We start from the raw sequence: 23553 nt of genomic DNA, 5'->3' as shown, positions 1-23553 counted from the left end.
TTTAACAGATGTGGGTTTTTTATATTTTTCAGACGTGTTTTGGCTTCTGCTGCCAGAGTGAAAGACACGAGGGCGGAAACCTCTGGAAAGATTTAATCTCACTTATTGTCACTGTTCTAACAAACAGTCGGCATCATGGCAGATGGAAGAAAAGAGGGCTAAATGAAGGCTCGCTGAAGCTAAATACTGAGAGTAGAGTAGGATAAAAAAGAGCGGGCGGTGACAACTGTAACCACGTCTCACAAGGATGGAAACAGAAAACACGAGGACGCTGGTGAGCATGCAATTCAACTAATTCCTTGGACGTGAATGAGAGGGAAATCCCACACGGAGAGCAGAACTTCCACCTGAGCAACAGTTTCCCAGCAGCCCCGGCGTCTGGTGGAGCTGAAGGCTGCTTCCCTCCGCCTGCTTGCTTCTCTTGGTCTCCCGCGGCGACAGACGGCGGCGGCTCTACTAATACTGTGTTCCCCTGATCTCTTATGCAGTTCATATCTTCACATTTGATATATTTGGGGCGGAGACACGTCTACCCAACACACAGGTCAAAGTACAGTTAAAAAAATAAATTATCACCTCAATAAAGCAAAAATAAAATCTTCTTATTTACTCTTTCTTTCCCCAGCTCCGAGGAGTCAAACTCCCGGTTGTTGCCCAGCAGGGGGCGGTACTGCGTCACTCTGGAACAAACGGACACGGGAGCGTCCCGCCAGGGTCCCATCAGAGGCTTCAGAATCTAGAGGGGACGGGCCGGGCTGATCTTTGACATGAGGGTGGAAGCAGCCAACGGGAACGACTGGGGACGTGTCATAAACCTGTTATTACATGTGTGTAACCGTATGAATGGGAGTCCGTTCAGCCCTGATTTAGAACGAGCCGAGGCTGTGGAATCCACAAATCCCATGAAAGGCGGACATCCTAAACCTCCGGGGGTCCACGCCCGTGATGGGGAAGCTCAGGATGGGCAGAGCTGGAGGCTTTGGAAGCATCTTTTACGTCCCACAAACACACGGCTTTATTAAGGTTGGTGTGTGTCGACCGACATGATCGATGTGGACTTAAGGTCCCTTAGGAAGGCTACAACAGCGGAGGGAGACGCGGGACAGTCCAGGACAGTGGTGGGGAAGCCACTGGTGGGACCTGCACGTCATCACGGCCCCCACTGCTGCTAAAGAGCAGTGAACACCCTCGTTATTCTGCTCACATCCAGTCCCTGCTGGCCTCTTTTCATGGGATTTGTTGGACCCAGACCAGACCAGACCAGACCAGACCAGACCAGACGGGTCTAACCTGACTGGAGGAGCCGGCGGGCCGCTGCTGAGGACACGTGCACCATGGCGTTGGCCTGGCTGCTTCACCGGCCTGTTTGGATGGGGTTCTACCTGAGGGTTACTCAGCTGTGGGGGTCTGGGGGGGGGGGGGGGGGGGGGGGGGGGGGAGGAGGAGGAGAGGCAGGAGGAGGGGGTGCCCGGGGACGGTTGGTCGGAGATATCCCGTCCCCGGGTCTGCTAAAGACCAAAGAATTGTTCCCAGGAACGTGTGGACGTGTTTTTTGGTCACGTCTCTCCAACATTGGGATGAAGGACAGTTCGGGATGGTCCTCACAAGTATTACTCTACAGAAAACTCAAACACGGTCCTGACAAAGACACCACCCGCACAAACGGGGCTTGTGGGGACACTTTAGGGTTGGAACGCATCTTGTTGTCATGGTTACAGTTGACGGTGGGCTTGGTTGGTGCATCAAGAGTCCTCACAAGTATAGAGGTTCCTCAAGGTTGCAGCCGGCCGTGCTGCTGGCGTCGCTGTTGAATGTTCACGTTTCCACGGCGACGGCCAGTTGAAGCAGCTCATACCTCCGGGAGGTGAACCTGTACGCACTGTACATGAACTAGTGCACGTTGAGTGGTGTGTAGGTGTGTGTTGTGTCTCTCTGCATGCGCGTGCACAGTCGTGTGTCTTGTAACTACAGCGGGTTGTCGTCTCGAAGGCTCTCCAGGATCTGGACCAGGCTCTCCAGTCCAAACACGTAACCCCGGTCTGGCCCGTCATGCACAGCCGTGTCACCACGGAAACCCTTGAAGGTGGAGTGGGCAAAGTCGATCATACGTACCTCCACCCTGGGGGGCTGCTTGGGCTGGGGTGGGAAGGGACTCAGGCCGGAGTCAGGGTGTGGACGGGCTGAGGAGAGGGGGGGGAAAACCGAGTGGCAGTCCGAACTGGTGAGTGGGCTCTGTAGGGGAGCATGAGGGGAGGGGGTGGACAGAGCCACCCGGCCAGATCCCGGGCCAGGATCCGGGTTCAGGTTTGCATCGCTTTGGGCTGAAAGTCCCCCACAGAGGCCCTCTGAGGGGGTCTTGTGTTGCATGGCTGCATTCTGCCCAGAGTGGAGGGCCGCGGGTCCCTCAGGTTCCTGCACACAAGAGCAGATATGGTTCAGGCACAGTCCAGAACCCAGAAACCCGTCGGTGACCGGTGAGGAGGCTCCTCCTCAGAGCATCCTCTGCTACTCTCCTGCTGTGCTCCATCCATAGATGTGCACAGCAGTGGTGCAATACCACTCCAGGCCACTGGTGGGCGCTACACAACAATTATTGGAGCTTCCGGGTTTGAGTGAGCAACGTTAAGGTTTGTGGTTGTCGTTCCTAAACAAAGGAAGGGAAACCTTTATATATGTAGATATGTAGATTTGCAGAGTTTCTTGGATTTTGAACATGTGTTGTATAAAAGTGTGTGTGGATTGTGTCACATTTAAAGCGTAGCTACAAGGGTGGAGGCCATAACAGAGGGCGCAGGTGTCCTACTGAGACCTGGACTCGTGTTCACACAGTAGCCACATATAGCTTAGCTCAAGTCAAAGCAAATGAAACGCCAGGTCCACTTCCTGTCTGACCTGTCCCTCGTAGATGACGAGGAGCGAAGAGGAGTAGAAGCGGTAAGACGCCTGCTTCTCCAGCACCGCCTTCAGGCTGCGGAGCTTGTTCAGGATGGGCTCCAGGAGATCCTGCCTCAGCCCCTTCCCGTTGTGCAGGAACTGGAAGAGGGCCTCCCGGAAGCCTTCGATGGACAGGCCCCGACCGTAGTACTTGTTCCTGCAGAGGTAGTGGCCGGTGTCCAGCTGGTAGACCTGCAGAGAGAGGCCAGAGAGCTGGGCTGGGGCAGGTTCAGGCCCCCCGGGCCTGCAGTGTGTGGGGCAACGGTACCTGCATGCCGCAGACCCGGACCCCCAGGGTGGCCGAGGTGCTCTGGGCGCACTTCTTTATCTGCCTGGCGGCCTTCTCGTCCGAGGCGTCGTCCCCGTGCTGCCTGGTGCCCATCTTCAGGTCCAGGATGCAGGGGTAGGAGAAGTGGTGGACCACGTTCTCCAGCAGCAGAAACTCTGGTTAGGGGGCCCGAGTTAAGGGGCAAAGTTCCCTCTGAGCGGGCCGGGCCCGTCCACATTCATGAGTGCAGTACCCGGGACACCCCACAGCCCATGATAAACAGGCCATCGTTACACGTGCACGCCCCCCCATTAACTGGGACTCCTGTTGGAGCGCGGAAACAGAACCGGGTCGGTTTACAGAACACAATGACATCACTGAGCGCTCGTGCTCACAGCCGGATCTGTGTGGACCGAGGACAGAGACGGGGGGCGGGGCTTTGAAGCTCAAGCTCAAAACAACACCCTCGACCCGGCGGCCTCAGGCCGCTCCCTCCCTCAGAGAGACGCTCCCTCCCTCAGAGATCCGCTCCCTCCCTCAGAGACCTGCCCCCTCCCTCACAGATCCGCCCCCTCCCTCAGAGATCCACTCCCTGCCTCAGAGATCCGCTCCCTCCCTCACAGATCCGCCCCCTCCCTCACAGATCCGCCCCCTCCCTCAGAGATCCACTCCCTGCCTCAGAAATCCGCTCCCTCCCTCAGAGATCCGCTCCCTCCCTCACAGATCCGCCCCCTCCCTCAGAGAGACGCTCCCTACCTCAGAGATCTGCTCCCTCCCTCAGAGACCTACCCCCTCCCTCACAGATCCGCCCCCTCCCTCAGAGATCCGCCCCCTCCCTCAGAGATCCGCCCCCTCCCTCAGAGAGACGCTCCCTCCCTCAGAGAGACGCTCCCTCCCTCAGAGATCCGCTCCCTACCTCAGAGATCCGCTCCCTACCTCAGAGATCCGCTCCCTCCCTCAGAGACCTGCTCCCTCCCTCAGAGACCTGCCCCCTCCCTCAGAGATCCGCTCCCTCCCTCACAGATCCGCCCCCTCCCTCAGAGATCCGCTCCCTCCCTCAGAGAGACGCTCCCTCCCTCAGAGATCCGCTCCCTACCTCAGAGATCCGCTCCCTACCTCAGTGAGACGCTCCCTCCCTCAGAGACCTGCTCCCTCCCTCAGAGACCTGCCCCCTCCCTCAGAGATCCGCTCCCTCCCTCACAGATCCGCCCCCTCCCTCAGAGATCCGCCCCCTCCCTCAGAGAGACGCTCCCTCCCTCAGAGATCCGCTCCCTACCTCAGAGATCCGCTCCCTACCTCAGTGAGACGCTCCCTCCCTCAGAGACCTGCTCCCTCCCTCAGAGACCTGCCCCCTCCCTCAGAGATCCGCTCCCTCCCTCAGAGATCCGCCCCCTCCCTCAGAGATCCGCCCCCTCCCTCAGAGAGACGCTCCCTCCCTCAGAGATCCGCTCCCTACCTCAGTGAGACGCTCCCTCCCTCAGAGACCTGCCCCCTCCCTCACAGATCCGCCCCCTCCCTCAGAGATCCGCTCCCTCCCTCAGAGACCTGCCCCCTCCCTCAGAGATCCGCCCCCTCCCTCAGAGGTCCGCTCCCTACCTCAGTGAGACGCTCCCTCCCTCAGAGATCCGCTCCCTCCCTCAGAGACCTGCCCCCTCCCTCACAGATCCACCCCCTCCCTCAGTGAGCCGCTCCCTCCCTCAGAGGTCCGCTCCCTCCCTCAGAGAGACGCTCCCTACCTCACAGATCCGGTCCCTCCCTCAGAGATCCGCTCCCTCCCTCAGAGGTCCGCTCCCTACCTCACAGATCCGGTCCCTCCCTCAGAGATCCGCTCTTCAACACCGCCCCCTCCTTGCCTCCCGGGCCTCCCGGGCCTCCCGGGCCTCCCGAGCCTCCCGAGCCTCCCGGGCCTCCCGAGCCTCCCGAGCCTCCCGAGCCTCCCGAGCCTCCCGAGCCTCCCGAGCCTCCCGAGCCTCCCGGGCCTCCCGAGCCTCCCGAGCCTCCCGAGCCTCCCGGGCCTCCCGAGCCTCCCGGACACATCCGCGACACCGATGTTAGCGATTACTAGCAAGGAGCACTCCTTTCCTCAGCATCTTATCCCGTAAGGGGCGACTACATCACTGGACGGTGCACGTGACCGTGCCAGCGCCGGAGGGCGGATACTGAAGAGCTTGCGGTCCTTGGACTCAGACCTCATGCGGCTCAGCTGTTGCTTGTGGCACCGGAGGCTCCAGGGGTTGTAACTGATCTTCTCCGAGCTCACGCCGCTGTTCCAGTCCAGCATCTGGAAGGGAACGTCTGAGTGGATCTTTTGGTCCAGTCGGGGACTCTTCAGCTCTGCCAGACTGCAGTGGGAGGAGAGGTGAGCTCAGGCCCAGCAGAACCTGCCGGTTCAGGCTCAGGTGACATCGATATGACAGGGGGAACCTTACTTATCTGAGGCATCAGCATCATGGGCCTCCTTCTTGTCGCTGCGCTCCTCTTTGTGTTCGGAGGAGGAGGAGGAGCGATGGAGGCTGCGCCGGGAGTGCTTCCTCCTGGGCTGCTCCCTCTCTGAGGACTCCTCATGCTCCGCCGGCCCCCCCTCCAGGTGGCTCTCCACATACGGGTAGGCCACCAGGTTGATGTAGCCGTCGCAGTCGCCCTCGAAGCACACCAGCACCACGCCTGGGGGACGGAGGACACCACAGGTCAGACCTGGGGGGGGCAACAAGTCTCACTAACAGGGGACCCACCAGCACCACGCCTGGGGAACGGAGGACACCACAGGTCAGACCTGGGGGGCAACAAGTCTCACTAACAGGGGACCCACCAGCACCACGCCTGGGGGACGGAGGACACCACAGGTCAGACCTGGGGGGCAACAAGTCTCACTAACAGGGGACCCACCAGCACCACGCCTGGGGAACGGAGGACACCACAGGTCAGACCTGGGGGGGGCAACAAGTCTCACTAACAGGGGACCCACCAGCACCACGCCTGGGGGACGGAGGACACCACAGGTCAGACCTGGGGGGGGGCAACAAGTCTCACTAACAGGGGACCCACCAGCACCACGCCTGGGGAACGGAGGACACCACAGGTCAGACCTGGGGGGGCAACAAGTCTCACTAACAGGGGACCCACCAGCACCACGCCTGGGGGACGGAGGACACCACAGGTCAGACCTGGGGGGGGCAACAAGTCTCACTAACAGGGGACCCACCAGCACCACGCCTGGGGGACGGAGGACACCACAGGTCAGACCTGGGGGGGGCAACAAGTCTCACTAACAGGGGACGCACCAGCACCACGCCTGGGGGACGGAGGACACCACAGGTCAGACCTGGGGGGGCAACAAGTCTCACTAACAGGGGACCCACCAGCACCACGCCTGGGGGACGGAGGACACCACAGGTCAGACCTGGGGGGGCAACAAGTCTCACTAACAGGGGACACACCAGCACCACGCCTGGGGGACGGAGGACACCACAGGTCAGACCTAGGGGGGCAACAAGTCTCACTAACAGGGGACCCACCAGCACCACGCCTGGGGGACGGAGGACACCACAGGTCAGACCTAGGGGGGCAACAAGTCTCACTAACAGGGGACCCACCAGCACCACGCCTGGGGGACGGAGGACACCACAGGTCAGACCTAGGGGGGCAACAAGTCTCACTAACAGGGGACCCACCAGCACCACGCCTGGGGGACGGAGGACACCACAGGTCAGACCTAGGGGGGCAACAAGTCTCACTAACAGGGGACCCACCAGCACCACGCCTGGGGGACGGAGGACACCACAGGTCAGACCTAGGGGGGCAACAAGTCTCACTAACAGGGGACCCACCAGCACCACGCCTGGGGGACGGAGGACACCACAGGTCAGACCTGGGGGGCAACAAGTCTCACTAACAGGGGACCCACCAGCACCACGCCTGGGGGACGGAGGACACCACAGGTCAGACCTAGGGGGCAACAAGTCTCACTAACAGGGGACCCACCAGCACCACGCCTGGGGGACGGAGGACACCACAGGTCAGACCTGGGGGGGCAACAAGTCTCACTAACAGGGGACCCACCAGCACCACGCCTGGGGGACGGAGGACACCACAGGTCAGACCTGGGGGGGCAACAAGTCTCACTAACAGGGGACCCACCAGCACCACGCCTGGGGGACGGAGGACACCACAGGTCAGACCTGGGGGGGCAACAAGTCTCACTAACAGGGGACCCACCAGCACCACGCCTGGGGGACGGAGGACACCACAGGTCAGACCTGGGGGGGCAACAAGTCTCACTAACAGGGGACCCACCAGCACCACGCCTGGGGGACGGAGGACACCACAGGTCAGACCTGGGGGGGCAACGAGTCTCACTAACAGGGGACCCACCAGCACCACGCCTGGGGGACGGAGGACACCACAGGTCAGACCTGGGGGGGCAACGAGTCTCACTAACAGGGGACCCACCAGCACCACGCCTGGGGGACGGAGGACACCACAGGTCAGACCTGGGGGGGCAACGAGTCTCACTAACAGGGGACCCACCAGCACCACGCCTGGGGGACGGAGGACACCACAGGTCAGACCTGGGGGGGCAACAAGTCTCACTAACAGGGGACCCACCAGCACCACGCCTGGGGGACGGAGGACACCATCTCCTCTCCTTCATCCACTCTTCTCTCCTTCATCCACTCTTCTCCTCTCCTTCATCCACTCTTCTCCTCTCCTTCATCCACTCTTCTCCCCTCCTTCATCCACTCTTCTCCTCTCCTTCATCCACTCTTCTCCCCTCCTTCATCCGCTCTTCTCCTCTCCTTCATCCGCTCTTCTCCTCTCCTTCATCCGCTCTTCTCCTCTCCTTCATCCGCTCTTCTCCTCTCCTTCATCCGCTCTTCTCCTCTCCTTCATCCGCTCTTCTCCTCTCCTTCATCCGCTCTTCTCCTCTCCTTCATCCACTCTTCTCCCCTCCTTCATCCACTCTTCTCCTCTCCTTCATCCACTCTTCTCCCCTCCTTCATCCACTCTTCTCCCCTGCTTCATCCGCTCTTCTCCTCTCCTTCATCCGCTCTTCTCCTCTCCTTCATCCGCTCTTCTCCTCTCCTTCATCCACTCTTCTCCCCTCCTTCATCCACTCTTCTCCTCTCCTTCATCCACTCTTCTCCTCTCCTTCATCCACTCTTCTCCCCTCCTTCATCCACTCTTCTCCCCTCCTTCATCCACTCTTCTCCTCTCCTTCATCCACTCTTCTCCCCTCCTTCATCCACTCTTCTCCTCTCCTTCATCCGCTCTTCTCCTCTCCTTCATCCGCTCTTCTCCTCTCCTTCATCCACTCTTCTCCCCTCCTTCATCCACTCTTCTCCTCTCCTTCATCTACTCTTCTCCTCTCCTTCATCCGCTCTTCTCCTCTCCTTCATCCGCTCTTCTCCTCTCCTTCATCCACTCTTCTCCTCTCCTTCATCCACTCTTCTCCCCTCCTTCATCCACTCTTCTCCTCTCCTTCATCCACTCTTCTCCTCTCCTTCATCCACTCTTCTCCTCTCCTTCATCCACTCTTCTCCCCTCCTTCATCCGCTCTTCTCCTCTCCTTCATCCACTCTTCTCCTCTCCTTCATCCACTCTTCTCCTCTCCTTCATCCACTCTTCTCCCCTCCTTCATCCACTCTTCTCCTCTCCTTCATCCGCTCTTCTCCCCTCATTCATCCACTCTTCTCCCCTGCTTCATCCACTCTTCTCCTCTCCTTCATCCACTCTTCTCCTCTCCTTCATCCACTCTTCTCCTCTCCTTCATCCACTCTTCTCCTCTCCTTCATCCACTCTTCTCCTCTCCTTCATCCACTCTTCTCCCCTCCTTCATCCACTCTTCTCCCCTGCTTCATCCACTCTTCTCCTCTCCTTCATCCACTCTTCTCCCCTGCTTCATCCACTCTTCTCCCCTCCTTCATCCACTCTTCTCCTCTCCTTCATCCGCTCTTCTCCTCTCCTTCATCCACTCTTCTCCCCTGCTTCATCCTCTCTTCTCCTCTCCTTCATCCACTCTTCTCCTCTCCTTCATCCACTCTTCTCCTCTCCTTCATCCACTCTTCTCCTCTCCTTCATCTACTCTTCTCCTCTGACTGATAGCTGCCACCACAGAATCTTCCTCATTTTAACAGCGACCTCCATCAACGTTAGCACATTAATTATCCAATCACCACACCCCTAGAAGGTTGCACGGTGGTTAATCTGTCTGCGTCATGTGTCCAACAACACCTCCATGTCAGCAGTCTGGGCTTTGGCCTCTTTTAAATGATAATGACAGGTTATTAGGAGATTTCTCTGTAAGTCATCCCTTTGTTATTGCTACTCTCTTGCGTAATTTCCTAAAATGATAAATAGGTCACATACAGGAGACAGGAGTGTATATTCTGGGCTGACATGTGTTTAGATCTGTTCTTACAGCACAGGCACCAAAGCATGTGGCTGCTGATAAAGAGCAGAGCTCTGCCATCCCAGTATACATCCGCCCGTCCTGCAGCGTCTCAACATCATTTAATGATGTCAATTCTTACACACAAAGATCACATTTGGATCCAGCATTTTAAATGTGGCCTAGTTTTAGATGCAGCTCTCTTGAGCTAATAACATGACTCATCTGACTTCACATTGCTGATCCTGCATCTTTATTTACGTCTCTCAGCTGAAGGGAAAACCAAAGACAAGAATTTCCTGGTTTTATGCTCTCCTGTTCTATATAAAGCACAAATGGCAGCGCGAAGAGAGTCTAAAATGATGCAAAAGCAGTGTTTGTCTTCCCCTACATGTGGGTGTGACTGCTAGGGATGTGAGGCCAATAAAATACAGCTGCAAACATTTACAGCTCCACTCTGAGACGTGCATCCTGCCCAAGCAAAGGCCTAGAGGTCAGGGGTCACACCGACTCAAGACCTGTAGCTGTTCGCTGAAACTAGGCCAAGTTGGGTTCTGACCTAATGGGGTGTAAAAAAACTCCATCTCCTGTGTATGAGGTGGTCCCAAACGTCAGAGAGATGCTGGCTGAGAGTTGTGATGTGTTCAAGAAGTTAGCAGGTGGAGAAATATCAAAAGAAAACGTAGCCAGAAACACTTCAGACTGACCTTTATACTCTGGAGTGAACTCTTTCATCTCAGGAGGCAGGGATTCATAGAAGCGCTGCTCTCGTATGATCAGAGGCTTGCACACCGTGTGGTCATCATAGCGCATCATGCTCGTGTGACCCCCCACCTACAAGCAGAGTGGCGCCATGAAAACCTCCAGAAGGATAAAAAAAAAGAAGAAAAAAACCCATTCCAGCATACCTGGTGAATGAAGGGCTCCAGCGGAACCCCTCCTGCTCGTGGTCGAAGTGTAGCTCCTCCCCCTGGCCCTGTCCCCTGTAACTTGTTGTCCATGTTGTTGGTGTGAGGGAGGCACATGGCTCCTGGCAGACGGACTGGGCCACCTTCTGCACCGAAGGGCAAAGCAAAGACTGCTTAAGCTGAAACGCGCTTGCTAACCGGGTGGCAGGTGGGCCTTGTTCCACCTACACACAAATACACACACGTGTGCGAGCGCAGCACGACCTCACAGGAACGTGGCACCCCAGCATAGCGCTCTGAAGAATTCACCATTGTTCTGCTGCTGCACTGGACCCCATCCAAATCAGGGTTCCGTAACAAACCGGGTTCCCTGGACCCTCACCCGGAACGCTTGCTTTCCTGCCCTCAAATTGGTATTTTACGAAACAAAACTTGACATTTGACCGGAGACATAACAGAAAAGTGTTGTACAGGTGCCTTTTGTTCTGCCCCGGGGGGGCAGTTGGTGTGGTTTATGGCACACAAGGAGAATTCTGGCACAAGTCTTACCCTGGGCATGTGCTCTGGTGCGCCGCGATGGGGGGGAGGGGGCACAGGGCACTACAGGCTGCTGAGAGCGCACGCCGGCCCCAGGGGGAGGTGGCGCCAGACCGGACAACCACCTCACAAAGCCTCCAATCAGAGTGCTCCAATCCACTGCCGGTGGCACCGAGACCCGACGGGGAGAATGGGTGTGGGGAACCAAGGACACGAGGTCCTGGGTGTCAGGTTGGCCCAGTCCCTGCTTCCTGTGGGCAGAATATGATTCAACATTAGTCCACCTGTTGAAGTTAGACAAAGCTCAATTCAAGCACCCACAACGCCATCAGCGGAACAAAGCTGTAGCTGTGTGGAGCAGATGTGAACCAGTTCTGTGGGTCCCGTGTGTTTGTTTGTTGCTCCTGGACAAAGTCTGCTCCCCACGGATCGCCACCTTTGTGACAGGCATTTTGATGAGCTCACACACAATCCAGCACCACCTGTTGTAGCTGCAGCATGACAGGAAGCCTGAAACTGTGTGTCAACCTTCTGGATACACTGACGGCTCAATCACTGCGCAGTGCAGACTGGATGTTTTTGGACCAGCCTCACGCTACAATAAAATCCAAATATTCTCAGATCAGAGAGTGGAAATTAAATAATGAGGGGATTCACGTGTGGCTGAAATGGTGACGTGGTGTCACACGTTAGCTGCGGTTGTCTGAACCCACAGAGAGGAAAGAGTGGCAAAAATAAAGGAGCACAAGATTGACAAGACAAACCGGCCCGTTAATCTTAACCTGGACGGGTCTCTGTTCAAAGGGAGCTTCTGGTCCGTGTCACGCCTGTCCTGAGACAGGAAGTCCACTGATGACACCACTGTATGCTAAATATGGCCGTTAACACAAGCAGCTCTGACTCAAAGACAGGTGAAAGGCTCTCTCAGACAGGTGAAAGGCTCTCTCAGACAGGTTAAAGGCTCTCTCAGACAGGTTAAAGGCTCTCAGACAGGTGAAAGGCTCTCTCAGATAGGTTAAAGGCTCTCTCAGACAGGTTAAAGGCTCTCTCAGATAGGTGAAAGGCTCTCTCAGACAGGTTAAAGGCTCTCAGACAGGTTAAAGGCTCTCAGACAGGTGAAAGGCTCTCTCAGACAGGTGAAAGGCTCTCTCAGACCGGTGAAAGGCTCTCTCAGATAGGTTAAAGGCTCTCTCAGATAGGTGAAAGGCTCTCTCAGACAGGTTAAAGGCTCTCTCAGACAGGTGAAAGGCTCTCTCAGACAGGTTAAAGGCTCTCTCAGACAGGTTAAAGGCTCTCAGACAGGTGAAAGGCTCTCTCAGACAGGTGAAAGGCTCTCTCAGACCGGTGAAAGGCTCTCTCAGATAGGTTAAAGGCTCTCTCAGATAGGTGAAAGGCTCTCTCAGACAGGTTAAAGGCTCTCTCAGACAGGTGAAAGGCTCTCTCAGACAGGTTAAAGGCTCTCTCAGACAGGTTAAAGGCTCTCAGACAGGTTAAAGGCTCTCTCAGATAGGTTAAAGGCTCTCTCAGACAGGTGAAAGGCTCTCAGACAGGTGAAAGGCTCTCTCAGACAGGTTAAAGACTCTCTCAGACAGGTGAAAGGCTCTCAGACAGGTTAAAGGCTCTCTCAGATAGGTTAAAGGCTCTCTCAGACAGGTTAAAGGCTCTCTCAGACAGGTGAAAGGCTCTCTCAGACAGGTGAAGGGCTCTCTCAGACAGGTGAAGGCTCTCTCAGACAGGTTAAAGGCTCTCAGACAGGTGAAAGGCTCTCTCAGACAGGTTAAAGGCTCTCTCAGACAGGTTAAAGGCTCTCAGACAGGTGAAAGGCTCTCAGACAGGTGAAAGGCTCTCAGACAGGTGAAAGGCTCTCTCAGACAGGTTAAAGGCTCTCTCAGACAGGTTAAAGACTCTCTCAGACAGGTGAAAGGCTCTCTCAGACCGGTTAAAGGCTCTCTCAGACAGGTTAAAGGCTCTCTCAGACAGGTTAAAGGCTCTCTCAGACAGGTGAAAGGCTCTCTCAGACAGGTGAAAGGCTCTCTCAGACAGGTTAAAGGCTCTCTCAGACAGGTGAAAGGCTCTCTCAGACAGGGTGAAAGGCTCTCTCAGACAGGTTAAAGGCTCTCTCAGACAGATTAAAGGCTCTCTAAGACAGGTTAAAGGCTCTCTCAGACCGGTTAAAGGCTCTCTCAGACAGGTTAAAGGCTCTCTCAGACAGGTTAAAGGCTCTCTCAGACAGGTGAAAGGCTCTCTCAGACAGGTGAAAGGCTCTCTCAGACCGGTTAAAGGCTCTCTCAGACAGGTTAAAGGCTCTCTCAGACAGGTTAAAGGCTCTCTCAGACAGGTTAAAGGCTCTCTCAGACAGGTGAAAGGCTCTCTCAGACCGGTTAAAGGCTCTCTCAGACAGGTTAAAGGCTCTCTCAGACAGGTGAAAGGCTCTCTCAGACAGGTGAAAGGCTCTCTCAGACAAGTGAAAGGCTCTCTCAGACCGGTTAAAGGCTCTCTCAGACCGGTTAAAGGCTCTCTCAGACAGGTGAAAGGCTCTCTCAGATAGGTTAAAGGCTCTCTCAGACAGGTTAAAGGCTCTCTCAGACAGGTGAAAGGCTCTCTCAGACAGGTGAAAGGCTCTCTCAGACAGGTTAAAGGCTCTCTCAGACCGGTTAAAGGCTCTCTCAGACAGGTTAAAGGCTCTCTCAGACAGGTGAAAGGCTCTCTCAGACAGGTTAAAGGCTCTCTCAGACAGGTTAAAGGCTCTCTCAGACCGGTTAAAGGCTCTCTCAGACAGGTGAAAGGCTCTCTCAGATAGGTTAAAGGCTCTCTCAGACAGGTTAAAGGCTCTCTCAGACAGGTGAAAGGCTCTCTCAGACAGGTGAAAGGCTCTCTCAGACAGGTTAAAGGCTCTCTCAGACCGGTTAAAGGCTCTCTCAGACAGGTGAAAGGCTCTCTCAGACAGGTGAAAGGCTCTCTCAGACAGGTGAAAGGCTCTCTCAGACAGGTTAAAGGCTCTCTCAGACAGGTGAAAGGCTCTCTCAGACAGGTTAAAGGCTCTCTCAGACAGGTGAAAGGCTCTCTCAGATAGGTTAAAGGCTCTCTCAGACAGGTGAAAGGCTCTCTCAGACAGGTGAAAGGCTCTCTCAGACAGGTGAAAGGCTCTCTCAGACAGGTGAAAGGCTCTCTCAGACAGGTTAAAGGCTCTCTCAGACAGGTGAAAGGCTCTCTCAGACAGGTGAAAGGCTCTCTCAGACAGGTTAAAGGCTCTCTCAGACAGGTGAAAGGCTCTCTCAGACAGGTGAAAGGCTCTCTCAGACAGGTTAAAGGCTCTCTCAGACAGGTTAAAGGCTCTCTCAGACAGGTTAAAGGCTCTCTCAGACAGGTGAAAGGCTCTCTCAGACAGGTTAAAGGCTCTCTCAGACAGGTTAAAGGCTCTCTCAGACAGGTGAAAGGCTCTCTCAGACCGGTTAAAGGCTCTCTCAGACAGGTTAAAGGCTCTCAGACAGGTTAAAGGCTCTCTCAGACAGGTTAAAGGCTCTCTCAGACCGGTTAAAGGCTCTCTCAGACAGGTTAAAGGCTCTCAGACAGGTTAAAGGCTCTCAGACAGGTTAAAGGCTCTCTCAGACAGGTGAAAGGCTCTCTCAGACAGGTGAAAGGCTCTCTCAGACAAGTGAAAGGCTCTCTCAGATAGGATAAAGGCTCTCTCAGACAGGTGAAAGGCTCTCTCAGACAGGTGAAAGGCTCTCTCAGACAAGTGAAAGGCTCTCTCAGATAGGTTAAAGGCTCTCTCAGACAGGTTAAAGGCTCTCTCAGACAGGTGAAAGGCTCTCTCAGATAGGTGAAAGGCTCTCTCAGACAGGTTAAAGGCTCTCTCAGACAGGTTAAAGGCTCTCTCAGACAGGTGAAAGGCTCTCTCAGACAGGTTAAAGGCTCTCTCAGACAGGTTAAAGGCTCTCTCAGACCGGTTAAAGGCTCTCTCAGACAGGTTAAAGGCTCTCTCAGACAGGTTAAAGGCTCTCAGACAGGTTAAAGGCTCTCTCAGACAGGTTAAAGGCTCTCTCAGACCGGTTAAAGGCTCTCTCAGACAGGTTAAAGGCTCTCAGACAGGTTAAAGGCTCTCTCAGACAGGTTAAAGGCTCTCAGACAGGTTAAAGGCTCTCTCAGATAGGTTAAAGGCTCTCTCAGACAGGTTAAAGGCTCTCTCAGACAGGTGAAAGGTTCTCTCAGATAGGTTAAAGGCTCTCTCAGACAGGTTAAAGGCTCTCTCAGACAGGTGAAAGGCTCTCTCAGACAGGTGAAAGGCTCTCTCAGACAGGTTAAAGGCTCTCTCAGACAGGTTAAAGGCTCTCTCAGACAGGTGAAAGGCTCTCTCAGACAGGTGAAAGGCTCTCTCAGACCGGTTAAAGGCTCTCTCAGACAGGTGAAAGGCTCTCTCAGACAGGTTAAAGGCTCTCTCAGACCGGTTAAAGGCTCTCAGACAGGTTAAAGGTTCTCTCAGACAGGTTAAAGGCTCTCTCAGACAGGTTAAAGGCTCTCTCAGACAGGTTAAAGGTTCTCTCAGACAGGTTAAAGGCTCTCTCAGACAGGTGAAAGGCTCTCTCAGACAGGTTAAAGGCTCTCAGACAGATTAAAGGCTCTCTCAGACAGATTAAAGGCTCTCTCAGACCGGTTAAAGGCTCTCTCAGACAGGTTAAAGGCTCTCTCAGACAGGTGAAAGGCTCTCTCAGACAGGTTAAAGGCTCTCTCAGACAGGTTAAAGGCTCTCTCAGACAGGTTAAAGGCTCTCTCAGACAGGTGAAAGGCTCTCTCAGACAGGTTAAAGGCTCTCTCAGACAGGTGAAAGGCTCTCTCAGACAGGTGAAAGGCTCTCTCAGACAGGTTAAAGGCTCTCTCAGACAGATTAAAGGCTCTCTCAGACAGGTTAAAGGCTCTCTCAGACCGGTTAAAGGCTCTCTCAGACAGGTTAAAGGCTCTCTCAGACAGGTTAAAGGCTCTCTCAGACAGGTGAAAGGCTCTCTCAGACAGGTGAAAGGCTCTCTCAGACCGGTTAAAGGCTCTCTCAGACAGGTTAAAGGCTCTCTCAGACAGGTTAAAGGCTCTCTCAGACAGGTGAAAGGCTCTCTCAGACAGGTTAAAGGCTCTCTCAGACAGGTGAAAGGCTCTCAGACAGGTTAAAGGCTCTCAGACAGGTGAAAGGCTCTCTCAGACAGGTTAAAGGCTCTCTCAGACAGGTTAAAGGCTCTCAGACAGGTTAAAGGCTCTCTCAGACAGGTTAAAGGCTCTCAGACAGGTGAAAGGCTCTCTCAGACAGGTTAAAGGCTCTCTCAGACAGGTTAAAGGCTCTCTCAGACAGGTTAAAGGCTCTCAGACAGGTTAAAGGCTCTCTCAGACAGGTTAAAGGCTCTCTCAGACAGGTGAAAGGCTCTCTCAGACAGGTTAAAGGCTCTCTCAGACAGGTTAAAGGCTCTCTCAGACAGGTTAAAGGCTCTCAGACAGGTGAAAGGCTCTCTCAGACAGGTTAAAGGCTCTCTCAGACAGGTTAAAGGCTCTCAGACAGGTGAAAGGCTCTCAGACAGGTGAAAGGCTCTCAGACAGGTGAAAGGCTCTCTCAGACAGGTTAAAGGCTCTCTCAGACAGGTTAAAGACTCTCTCAGACAGGTGAAAGGCTCTCTCAGACCGGTTAAAGGCTCTCTCAGACAGGTTAAAGGCTCTCTCAGACAGGTTAAAGGCTCTCTCAGACAGGTGAAAGGCTCTCTCAGACAGGTGAAAGGCTCTCTCAGACAGGTTAAAGGCTCTCTCAGACAGGTGAAAGGCTCTCTCAGACAGGTGAAAGGCTCTCTCAGACAGGTTAAAGGCTCTCTCAGACAGATTAAAGGCTCTCTAAGACAGGTTAAAGGCTCTCTCAGACCGGTTAAAGGCTCTCTCAGACAGGTTAAAGGCTCTCTCAGACAGGTTAAAGGCTCTCTCAGACAGGTGAAAGGCTCTCTCAGACAGGTGAAAGGCTCTCAGACAGGTGAAAGGCTCTCTCAGACAGGTTAAAGGCTCTCTCAGACAGGTTAAAGGCTCTCTCAGACAGGTTAAAGGCTCTCTCAGACAGGTTAAAGGCTCTCAGACAGGTTAAAGGCTCTCTCAGACAGGTTAAAGGCTCTCTCAGACAGGTGAAAGGCTCTCTCAGACAGGTTAAAGGCTCTCTCAGACAGGTTAAAGGCTCTCTCAGACAGGAGACAGGTTAAAGGCTCTCAGACAGGTGAAAGGCTCTCTCAGACAGGTTAAAGGCTCTCTCAGACAGGTTAAAGGCTCTCAGACAGGTGAAAGGCTCTCAGACAGGTGAAAGGCTCTCAGACAGGTGAAAGGCTCTCTCAGACAGGTTAAAGGCTCTCTCAGACAGGTTAAAGACTCTCTCAGACAGGTGAAAGGCTCTCTCAGACCGGTTTAAAGGCTCTCTCAGACAGGTTAAAGGCTCTCTCAGACAGGTTAAAGGCTCTCTCAGACAGGTGAAAGGCTCTCTCAGACAGGTGAAAGGCTCTCTCAGACAGGTTAAAGGCTCTCTCAGACAGGTGAAAGGCTCTCTCAGACAGGTGAAAGGCTCTCTCAGACAGGTTAAAGGCTCTCTCAGACAGATTAAAGGCTCTCTAAGACAGGTTAAAGGCTCTCTCAGACCGGTTAAAGGCTCTCTCAGACAGGTTAAAGGCTCTCTCAGACAGGTTAAAGGCTCTCTCAGACAGGTGAAAGGCTCTCTCAGACAGGTGAAAGGCTCTCTCAGACCGGTTAAAGGCTCTCTCAGACAGGTGAAAGGCTCTCTCAGACAGGTTAAAGGCTCTCTCAGACAGGTGAAAGGCTCTCTCAGACAGGTTAAAGGCTCTCTCAGACAGGTGAAAGGCTCTCTCAGACAGGTGAAAGGCTCTCTCAGACAGGTGAAAGGCTCTCTCAGACAGGTTAAAGGCTCTCAGACAGGTTAAAGGCTCTCAGACAGGTGAAAGGCTCTCTCAGACAGGTTAAAGGCTCTCTCAGACAGGTTAAAGGCTCTCAGACAGGTTAAAGGCTCTCTCAGACAGGTTAAAGGCTCTCAGACAGGTGAAAGGCTCTCTCAGACAGGTTAAAGGCTCTCTCAGACAGGTTAAAGGCTCTCTCAGACAGGTTAAAGGCTCTCAGACAGGTTAAAGGCTCTCTCAGACAGGTTAAAGGCTCTCTCAGACAGGTTAAAGGCTCTCTCAGACAGGTTAAAGGCTCTCTCAGACCGGTTAAAGGCTCTCTCAGACAGGTTAAAGGGCTCTCTCAGACAGGTGAAGGCTCTCTCAGACCGGTTAAAGGCTCTCTCAGACAGGTTAAAGGCTCTCTCAGACAGGTTAAAGGGCTCTCTCAGACAGGTTAAAGGCTCTCTCAGACAGGTGAAAGGCTCTCTCAGACCGGTTTAAAGGCTCTCTCAGACAGGTGAAAGGCTCTCTCAGACAGGTGAAAGGCTCTCTCAGACAAGTGAAAGGCTCTCTCAGACCGGTTAAAGGCTCTCTCAGACCGGTAGTAAAGGCTCTCTCAGACAGGTGAAAGGTCTCCTCAGATAGGTTAAAGGCTCTCTCAGACAGGTTAAAGGCTCTCTCAGACAGGTGAAAGGCTCTCTCGACAGGTGAAAGGCTCTCTCAGACAGGTTAAGGCTCTCTCAGACCGGTTAAAGGCGCTCTCAGACAGGTTAAAGGCTCTCTCAGACAGGTGAAAGGCTCTCTCAGACAGGTTAAAGGCTCTCTCAGACAGGTTAAAGGCTCTCTCAGACCGGTTTAAAGGCTCTCTCAGACAGGTGGAAAGGCTCTCTCAGATAGGTTAAAGGCTCTCTCAGACAGGTTAAAGGCTCTCTCAGACAGGTGAAAGGCTCTCTCAGACAGGTGAAAAGGCTCTCTCAGACAGGTTAAAGGCTCTCTCAGACCGGTTATAAGGCTCTCTCAGACAGGTGAAAGGCTCTCTCAGACAGGTGAAAGGCTCTCTCAGACAGGTGAAAGGCTCTCTCAGACAGGTTAAAGGCTCTCTCAGACAGGTGAAAGGCTCTCTCAGACAGGTTAAAAGGCTCTCTCAGACAGGTGAAAGGCTCTCTCAGATAGGTTAAAGGCTCTCTCAGACAGGTGAAAGGCTCTCTCAGACAGGTGAAAGGCTCTTCAGACAGGGAAGGTCTCTCTCAGACATGTGAAAGGCTCTCTCAGACAGGTGAAAGGCTCTCTCAGACAGGTGAAAGGCTCTCTCAGACAGGTGAAAGGCTCTCTCAGACAGGTGAAAGGCTCTCTCAGACAGGTGTTAAAGGCTCTCTCAGACAGGGAAAGGCTCTCTCGACATGGTGAACTGGCTCTCTCAGACAGGTGTTAAAGGCTCTCTCAGACAGGTGAAAGGCTCTCTCAGACAGGTTAAAGGCTCTCAAGACAGGTGAAAGGCTCTCTCAGACAGGTTAAAGGCTCTCTCAGACAGGGTTTTAAAGGCTCTCTCAGACAGGTGAAAGGCTCTCTCAGGACCGGTGTTAAAGGCTTCTCTCAGACAGGTTAAAGGCTCTCAGACAGGTTAAAGGCTCTCTCAGACAGGTTAAAGGCTCTCTCAGACCGGTTGTAAAGGCTCTCTCAGACAGGTGTTAAAGGCTCTCAGACAGGTTAAAGGGCTCTCAGACAGGTTAAAGGCTCTCTCAGACAGGTGAAAGGCTCTCTCAGACAGGTGAAAGGCTCTCTCAGACAAGTGAAAGGCTCTCTCAGATAGGATAAAGGCTCTCTCAGACAGGTGAAAGGCTCTCTCAGACAGGTGAAAGGCTCTCTCAGACAAGTGAAAGGCTCTCTCAGATAGGTAAAGGCTCTCTCAGACAGGTTAAAGGCTCTCTCAGACAGGTGAAAGGCTCTCTCAGATAGGTGAATGAAAGGCTCTCTCAGACAGGTTAAAGGCTCTCTCAGACAGGTTTAAAGGCTCTCTCAGACAGGTGAAAGGCTCTCTCAGATAGGTTAAAGGCTCTCTCAGACAGGTTAAAGGCTCTCTCAGACCGGTTAAAGGCTCTCTCAGACAGGTTAAAGGCTCTCTCAGACAGGTTAAAGGCTCTCAGACAGGTTAAATGCTCTCTCAGACAGGTTAAAGGCTCATCTCAGACCGGGTTAAAGGCTCTCTCAGACAGGTTAAAGGCTCTCAGACAGGTTAAAGGCTCTCTCAGACAGGTTAAAGGCTCTCAGACAGGTTAAAGGCTCTCTCAGATAGGTTTAAAGGCTCTCTCAGACAGGTTAAAGGCTCTCTCAGACAGGTGAAAGGTTCTCTCAGATAGGTTAAAGGCTCTCTCAGACAGGTTAAAGGCTCTCTCAGACAGGTGAAAGGCTCTCTCAGGACAGGTGAAAGGCTCTCTCAGACAGGTTAAAGGCTCTCTCAGACAGGTTAAAGGCTCTCTCAGACAGGTGAAAGGCTCTCTCAGACAGGTGAAAGGCTCTCTCAGACCGGTTAAAGGCTCTCTCAGACAGGTGAAAGGCTCTCTCAGACAGGTTAAAGGCTCTCTCAGACCGGTTAAAGGCTCTCAGACAGGTTAAAGGTTCTCTCAGACAGGTTTAAAGGCTCTCTCAGACAGGTTAAAGGCTCTCTCAGACAGGTTAAAGGTTCTCTCAGACAGGTTAAAGGCTCTCTCAGACAGGTGAAGGCTCTCTCAGACAGGTTAAAGGCTCTCAGACAGATTAAAGGCTCTCTCAGACAGATTAAAGGCTCTCTCAGACCGGTTAAAGGCTCTCCTCAGACAGGTTAAAGGCTCTCTCAGACAGGTGAAAGGCTCTCTCAGACAGGTTAAAGGCTCTCTCAGACAGGTTAAAGGCTCTCTCAGACAGGTTAAAGGCTCTCTCAGACAGGTGAAAGGCTCTCTCAGACAGGTTAAAGGCTCTCTCAGACAGGTGAAAGGCTCTCTCAGACAGGTGAAAGGCTCTCTCAGACAGGTTAAAGGCTCTCTCAGACAGATTAAAGGCTCTCTCAGACAGGTTAAAGGCTCTCTCAGACAGGTTAAAGGCTCTCTCAGACAGGTTAAAGGCTCTCTCAGACAGGTGAAAGGCTCTCTCAGACAGGTGAAAGGCTCTCTCAGACCGGTTAAAGGCTCTCTCAGACAGGTGAAAGGCTCTCTCAGACAGGTTAAGGCTCTCTCAGACAGGTGAAGGCTCTCTCAGACAGGTTAAAGGCTCTCTCAGACAGGTGAAAGGCTCTCAGACAGGTTAAAGGCTCTCAGACAGGTGAAAGGCTCTCTCAGACAGGTTAAAGGCTCTCTCAGACAGGTTAAAGGCTCTCAGACAGGTTAAAGGCTCTCTCAGACAGGTTAAAGGCTCTCAGACAGGTGAAAAGGCTCTCTCAGACAGGTGAAAGGCTCTCTCAGACAGGTTAAAGGCTCTCTCAGACAGTTAAAGGCGCTCAGACAGGTTAAATGCTCTCTCATACCAGGTTAAAGGCTCTCTCAGACAGGTTAAAGGCTCTCTCAGACAGGTTAAAGGCTCTCTCAGACCGGTTAAAGGCTCTCTCAGACAGGTTAAAGGCTCTCTCAGACAGGTTAAAGGCTCTCTCAGACAGGTTAAAGGCTCTCTCAGACAGGTGAAAGGCTCTCTCAGACCGGTTAAAGGCTCTCTCAGACAGGTTAAAAGGCTCTCTCAGACAGGTTAAAGGCTCTCTCAGACAGGTTAAAGGCTCTCTCAGACAGGTGAAAGGCTCTCTCAGACCGGTTAAAGGCTCTCTCAGACAGGTTAAAGGCTCTCTCAGACAGGTGAAAGGCTCTCTCAGACAGGTGAAAGGCTCTCTCAGACAAGTGAAAGGCTCTCTCAGACCGGTTAAAGGCTCTCTCAGACCGGTTAAAGGCTCTCTCAGACAGGTGAAAGGCTCTCTCAGATAGGTTAAAGGCTCTCTCAGACAGGTTAAAGGCTCTCTCAGACAGGTGAAAGGCTCTCTCAGACAGGTTAAAGGCTCTCTCAGACAGGTTAAAGGCTCTCTCAGACAGGTGAAAGGCTCTCTCAGACAGGTTAAAGGCTCTCTCAGACCGGTTAAAGGCTCTCTCAGACAGGTGAAAGGCTCTCTCAGACAGGTTAAAGGCTCTCTCAGACAGGTTAAAGGCTCTCTCAGACAGGTTAAAGGCTCTCTCAGACCGGTGAAAGGCTCTCTCAGACAGGTGAAGGCTCTCTCAGACAGGTGAAAGGCTCTCTCAGACAGGTTAAAGGCTCTCTCAGACAGGTGAAAGGCTCTCTCAGACAGGTTAAAGGCTCTCTCAGACAGGTGAAAGGCTCTCTCAGATAGGTTAAAGGCTCTCTCAGACAGGTGAAGGCTCTCTCAGACAGGTGAAAGGCTCTCTCAGACAGGTTAAAGGCTCTCTCAGACAGGTGAAAGGCTCTCTCAGACAGGTTAAAGGCTCTCTCAGACAGGTGAAAGGCTCTCTCAGACAGGTGAAAGGCTCTCTCAGACAGGTTAAAGGCTCTCTCAGACAGGTTAAAGGCTCTCTCAGACAGGTGAAAGGCTCTCTCAGACAGGTTAAAGGCTCTCTCAGACAGGTGAAAGGCTCTCTCAGACAGGTTAAAGGCTCTCTCAGACAGGTTAAAGGCTCTCTCAGACCGGTTTAAAGGCTCTCTCAGACAGGTTAAAGGCTCTCTCAGGACAGGTTAAAGGCTCTCTCAGACAGGTTAAAGGCTCTCTCAGACAGGTGAAAGGCTCTCTCAGACCGGGTTAAAGGCTCTCTCAGACAGGTTAAAGGCTCTCTCAGACAGGTTAAAGGCTCTCTCAGACAGGTTAAAGGCTCTCTCAGACAGGTGAAAGGCTCTCTCAGACCGGTTAAAGGCTCTCTCAGACAGGTTAAAGGCTCTCTCAGACAGGTGAAAGGCTCTCTCAGACAGGTGAAAGGCTCTCTCAGACAAGTGAAGGCTCTCTCAGACCGGTTAAAGGCTCTCTCAGACCGGTTAAAGGCTCTCTCAGACAGGTGAAAGCTCTCTCAGACTAGGTTAAAGGCTCTCTCAGATAGGTTAAAGGCTCTCTCAGACAGGTTAAAGGCTCTCTCAGACAGGTTAAAGGCTCTCTCAGACAGGTTAAAGGCTCTCTCAGACAGGTTAAAGGCTCTCTCAGACAGGTGAAAGGCTCTCTCAGACAGGTTAAAGGCTCTCTCAGACCGGTTAAAGGCTCTCTCAGACAGGTTAAAGGCTCTCTCAGACAGGTTAAAGGCTCTCTCAGACAGGTTAAAGGCTCTCTCAGACAGGTTTAAAGGCTCTCTCAGACAGGTGTAAAGGCTCTCTCAGACAGGTGAAAGGCTCTCTCAGACAGGTGAAAGGCTCTCTCAGACAGGTGAAAGGCTCTCTCAGACAGGTTAAAGGCTCTCTCAGACAGGTTAACAGGTGAAAGGCTCTCTCAGACCGGTTAAAGGCTCTCTCAGACAGGTGAAAGGCTCTCTCAGATAGGTTAAAGGCTCTCTCAGACAGGTGAAGGCTCTCTCAGACAGGTGAAAGGCTCTCTCAGACAGGTTAAAGGCTCTCTCAGACAGGTGAAAGGCTCTCTCAGACAGGTTAAAGGCTCTCTCAGACAGGTGAAAGGCT

General features: G+C 53.5%; 2 protein-coding genes across 13 annotated transcripts in view; both read right to left on the bottom strand.

The window, feature by feature from the left end:
• The window catches only part of LOC105418562 (WW domain-binding protein 11-like), a 1118483-nt gene that overhangs the window by 338668 nt on the left and 756262 nt on the right, over positions 1-23553 (bottom strand). The gene's annotated exons all lie outside the window — the stretch shown is intronic.
• Positions 74-23553, bottom strand: part of ip6k1 (inositol hexakisphosphate kinase 1) — a 31146-nt gene continuing 7666 nt past the window's right edge. For 2 of the 5 annotated variants that reach the window (XM_029826822.1, XM_029826823.1), the window contains exons 2-9: positions 11048-11286; positions 10499-10644; positions 10298-10424; positions 5632-5866; positions 5363-5544; positions 3203-3378; positions 2893-3126; positions 74-2412 (exon numbers count right to left, since the gene is read on the bottom strand). In XM_029826822.1, the coding sequence (XP_029682682.1) occupies positions 1966-2412; positions 2893-3126; positions 3203-3378; positions 5363-5544; positions 5632-5866; positions 10298-10424; positions 10499-10615 (1518 nt within the window). In that variant the 5' untranslated portion in view covers positions 10616-10644; positions 11048-11286 and the 3' untranslated portion in view covers positions 74-1965. Of the gene's footprint in view, positions 2413-2892; positions 3127-3202; positions 3379-5362; positions 5545-5631; positions 5867-6404; positions 6436-9221; positions 10217-10297; positions 10425-10498; positions 10645-11047; positions 11287-23553 lie in introns of those variants that run through there. The other 3 variants (XM_029826824.1, XM_029826827.1, XM_029826825.1) reach the window with 3 other exon arrangements.

Source organism: Takifugu rubripes, chromosome 19 (assembly GCF_901000725.2).
Source record: "Takifugu rubripes chromosome 19, fTakRub1.2, whole genome shotgun sequence".
Taxonomy (NCBI): domain Eukaryota; kingdom Metazoa; phylum Chordata; class Actinopteri; order Tetraodontiformes; family Tetraodontidae; genus Takifugu; species Takifugu rubripes.
The sequence above is the reverse complement of the archived record's forward strand: the minus strand, read 5'-3'. Positions and strand labels throughout refer to the sequence as shown.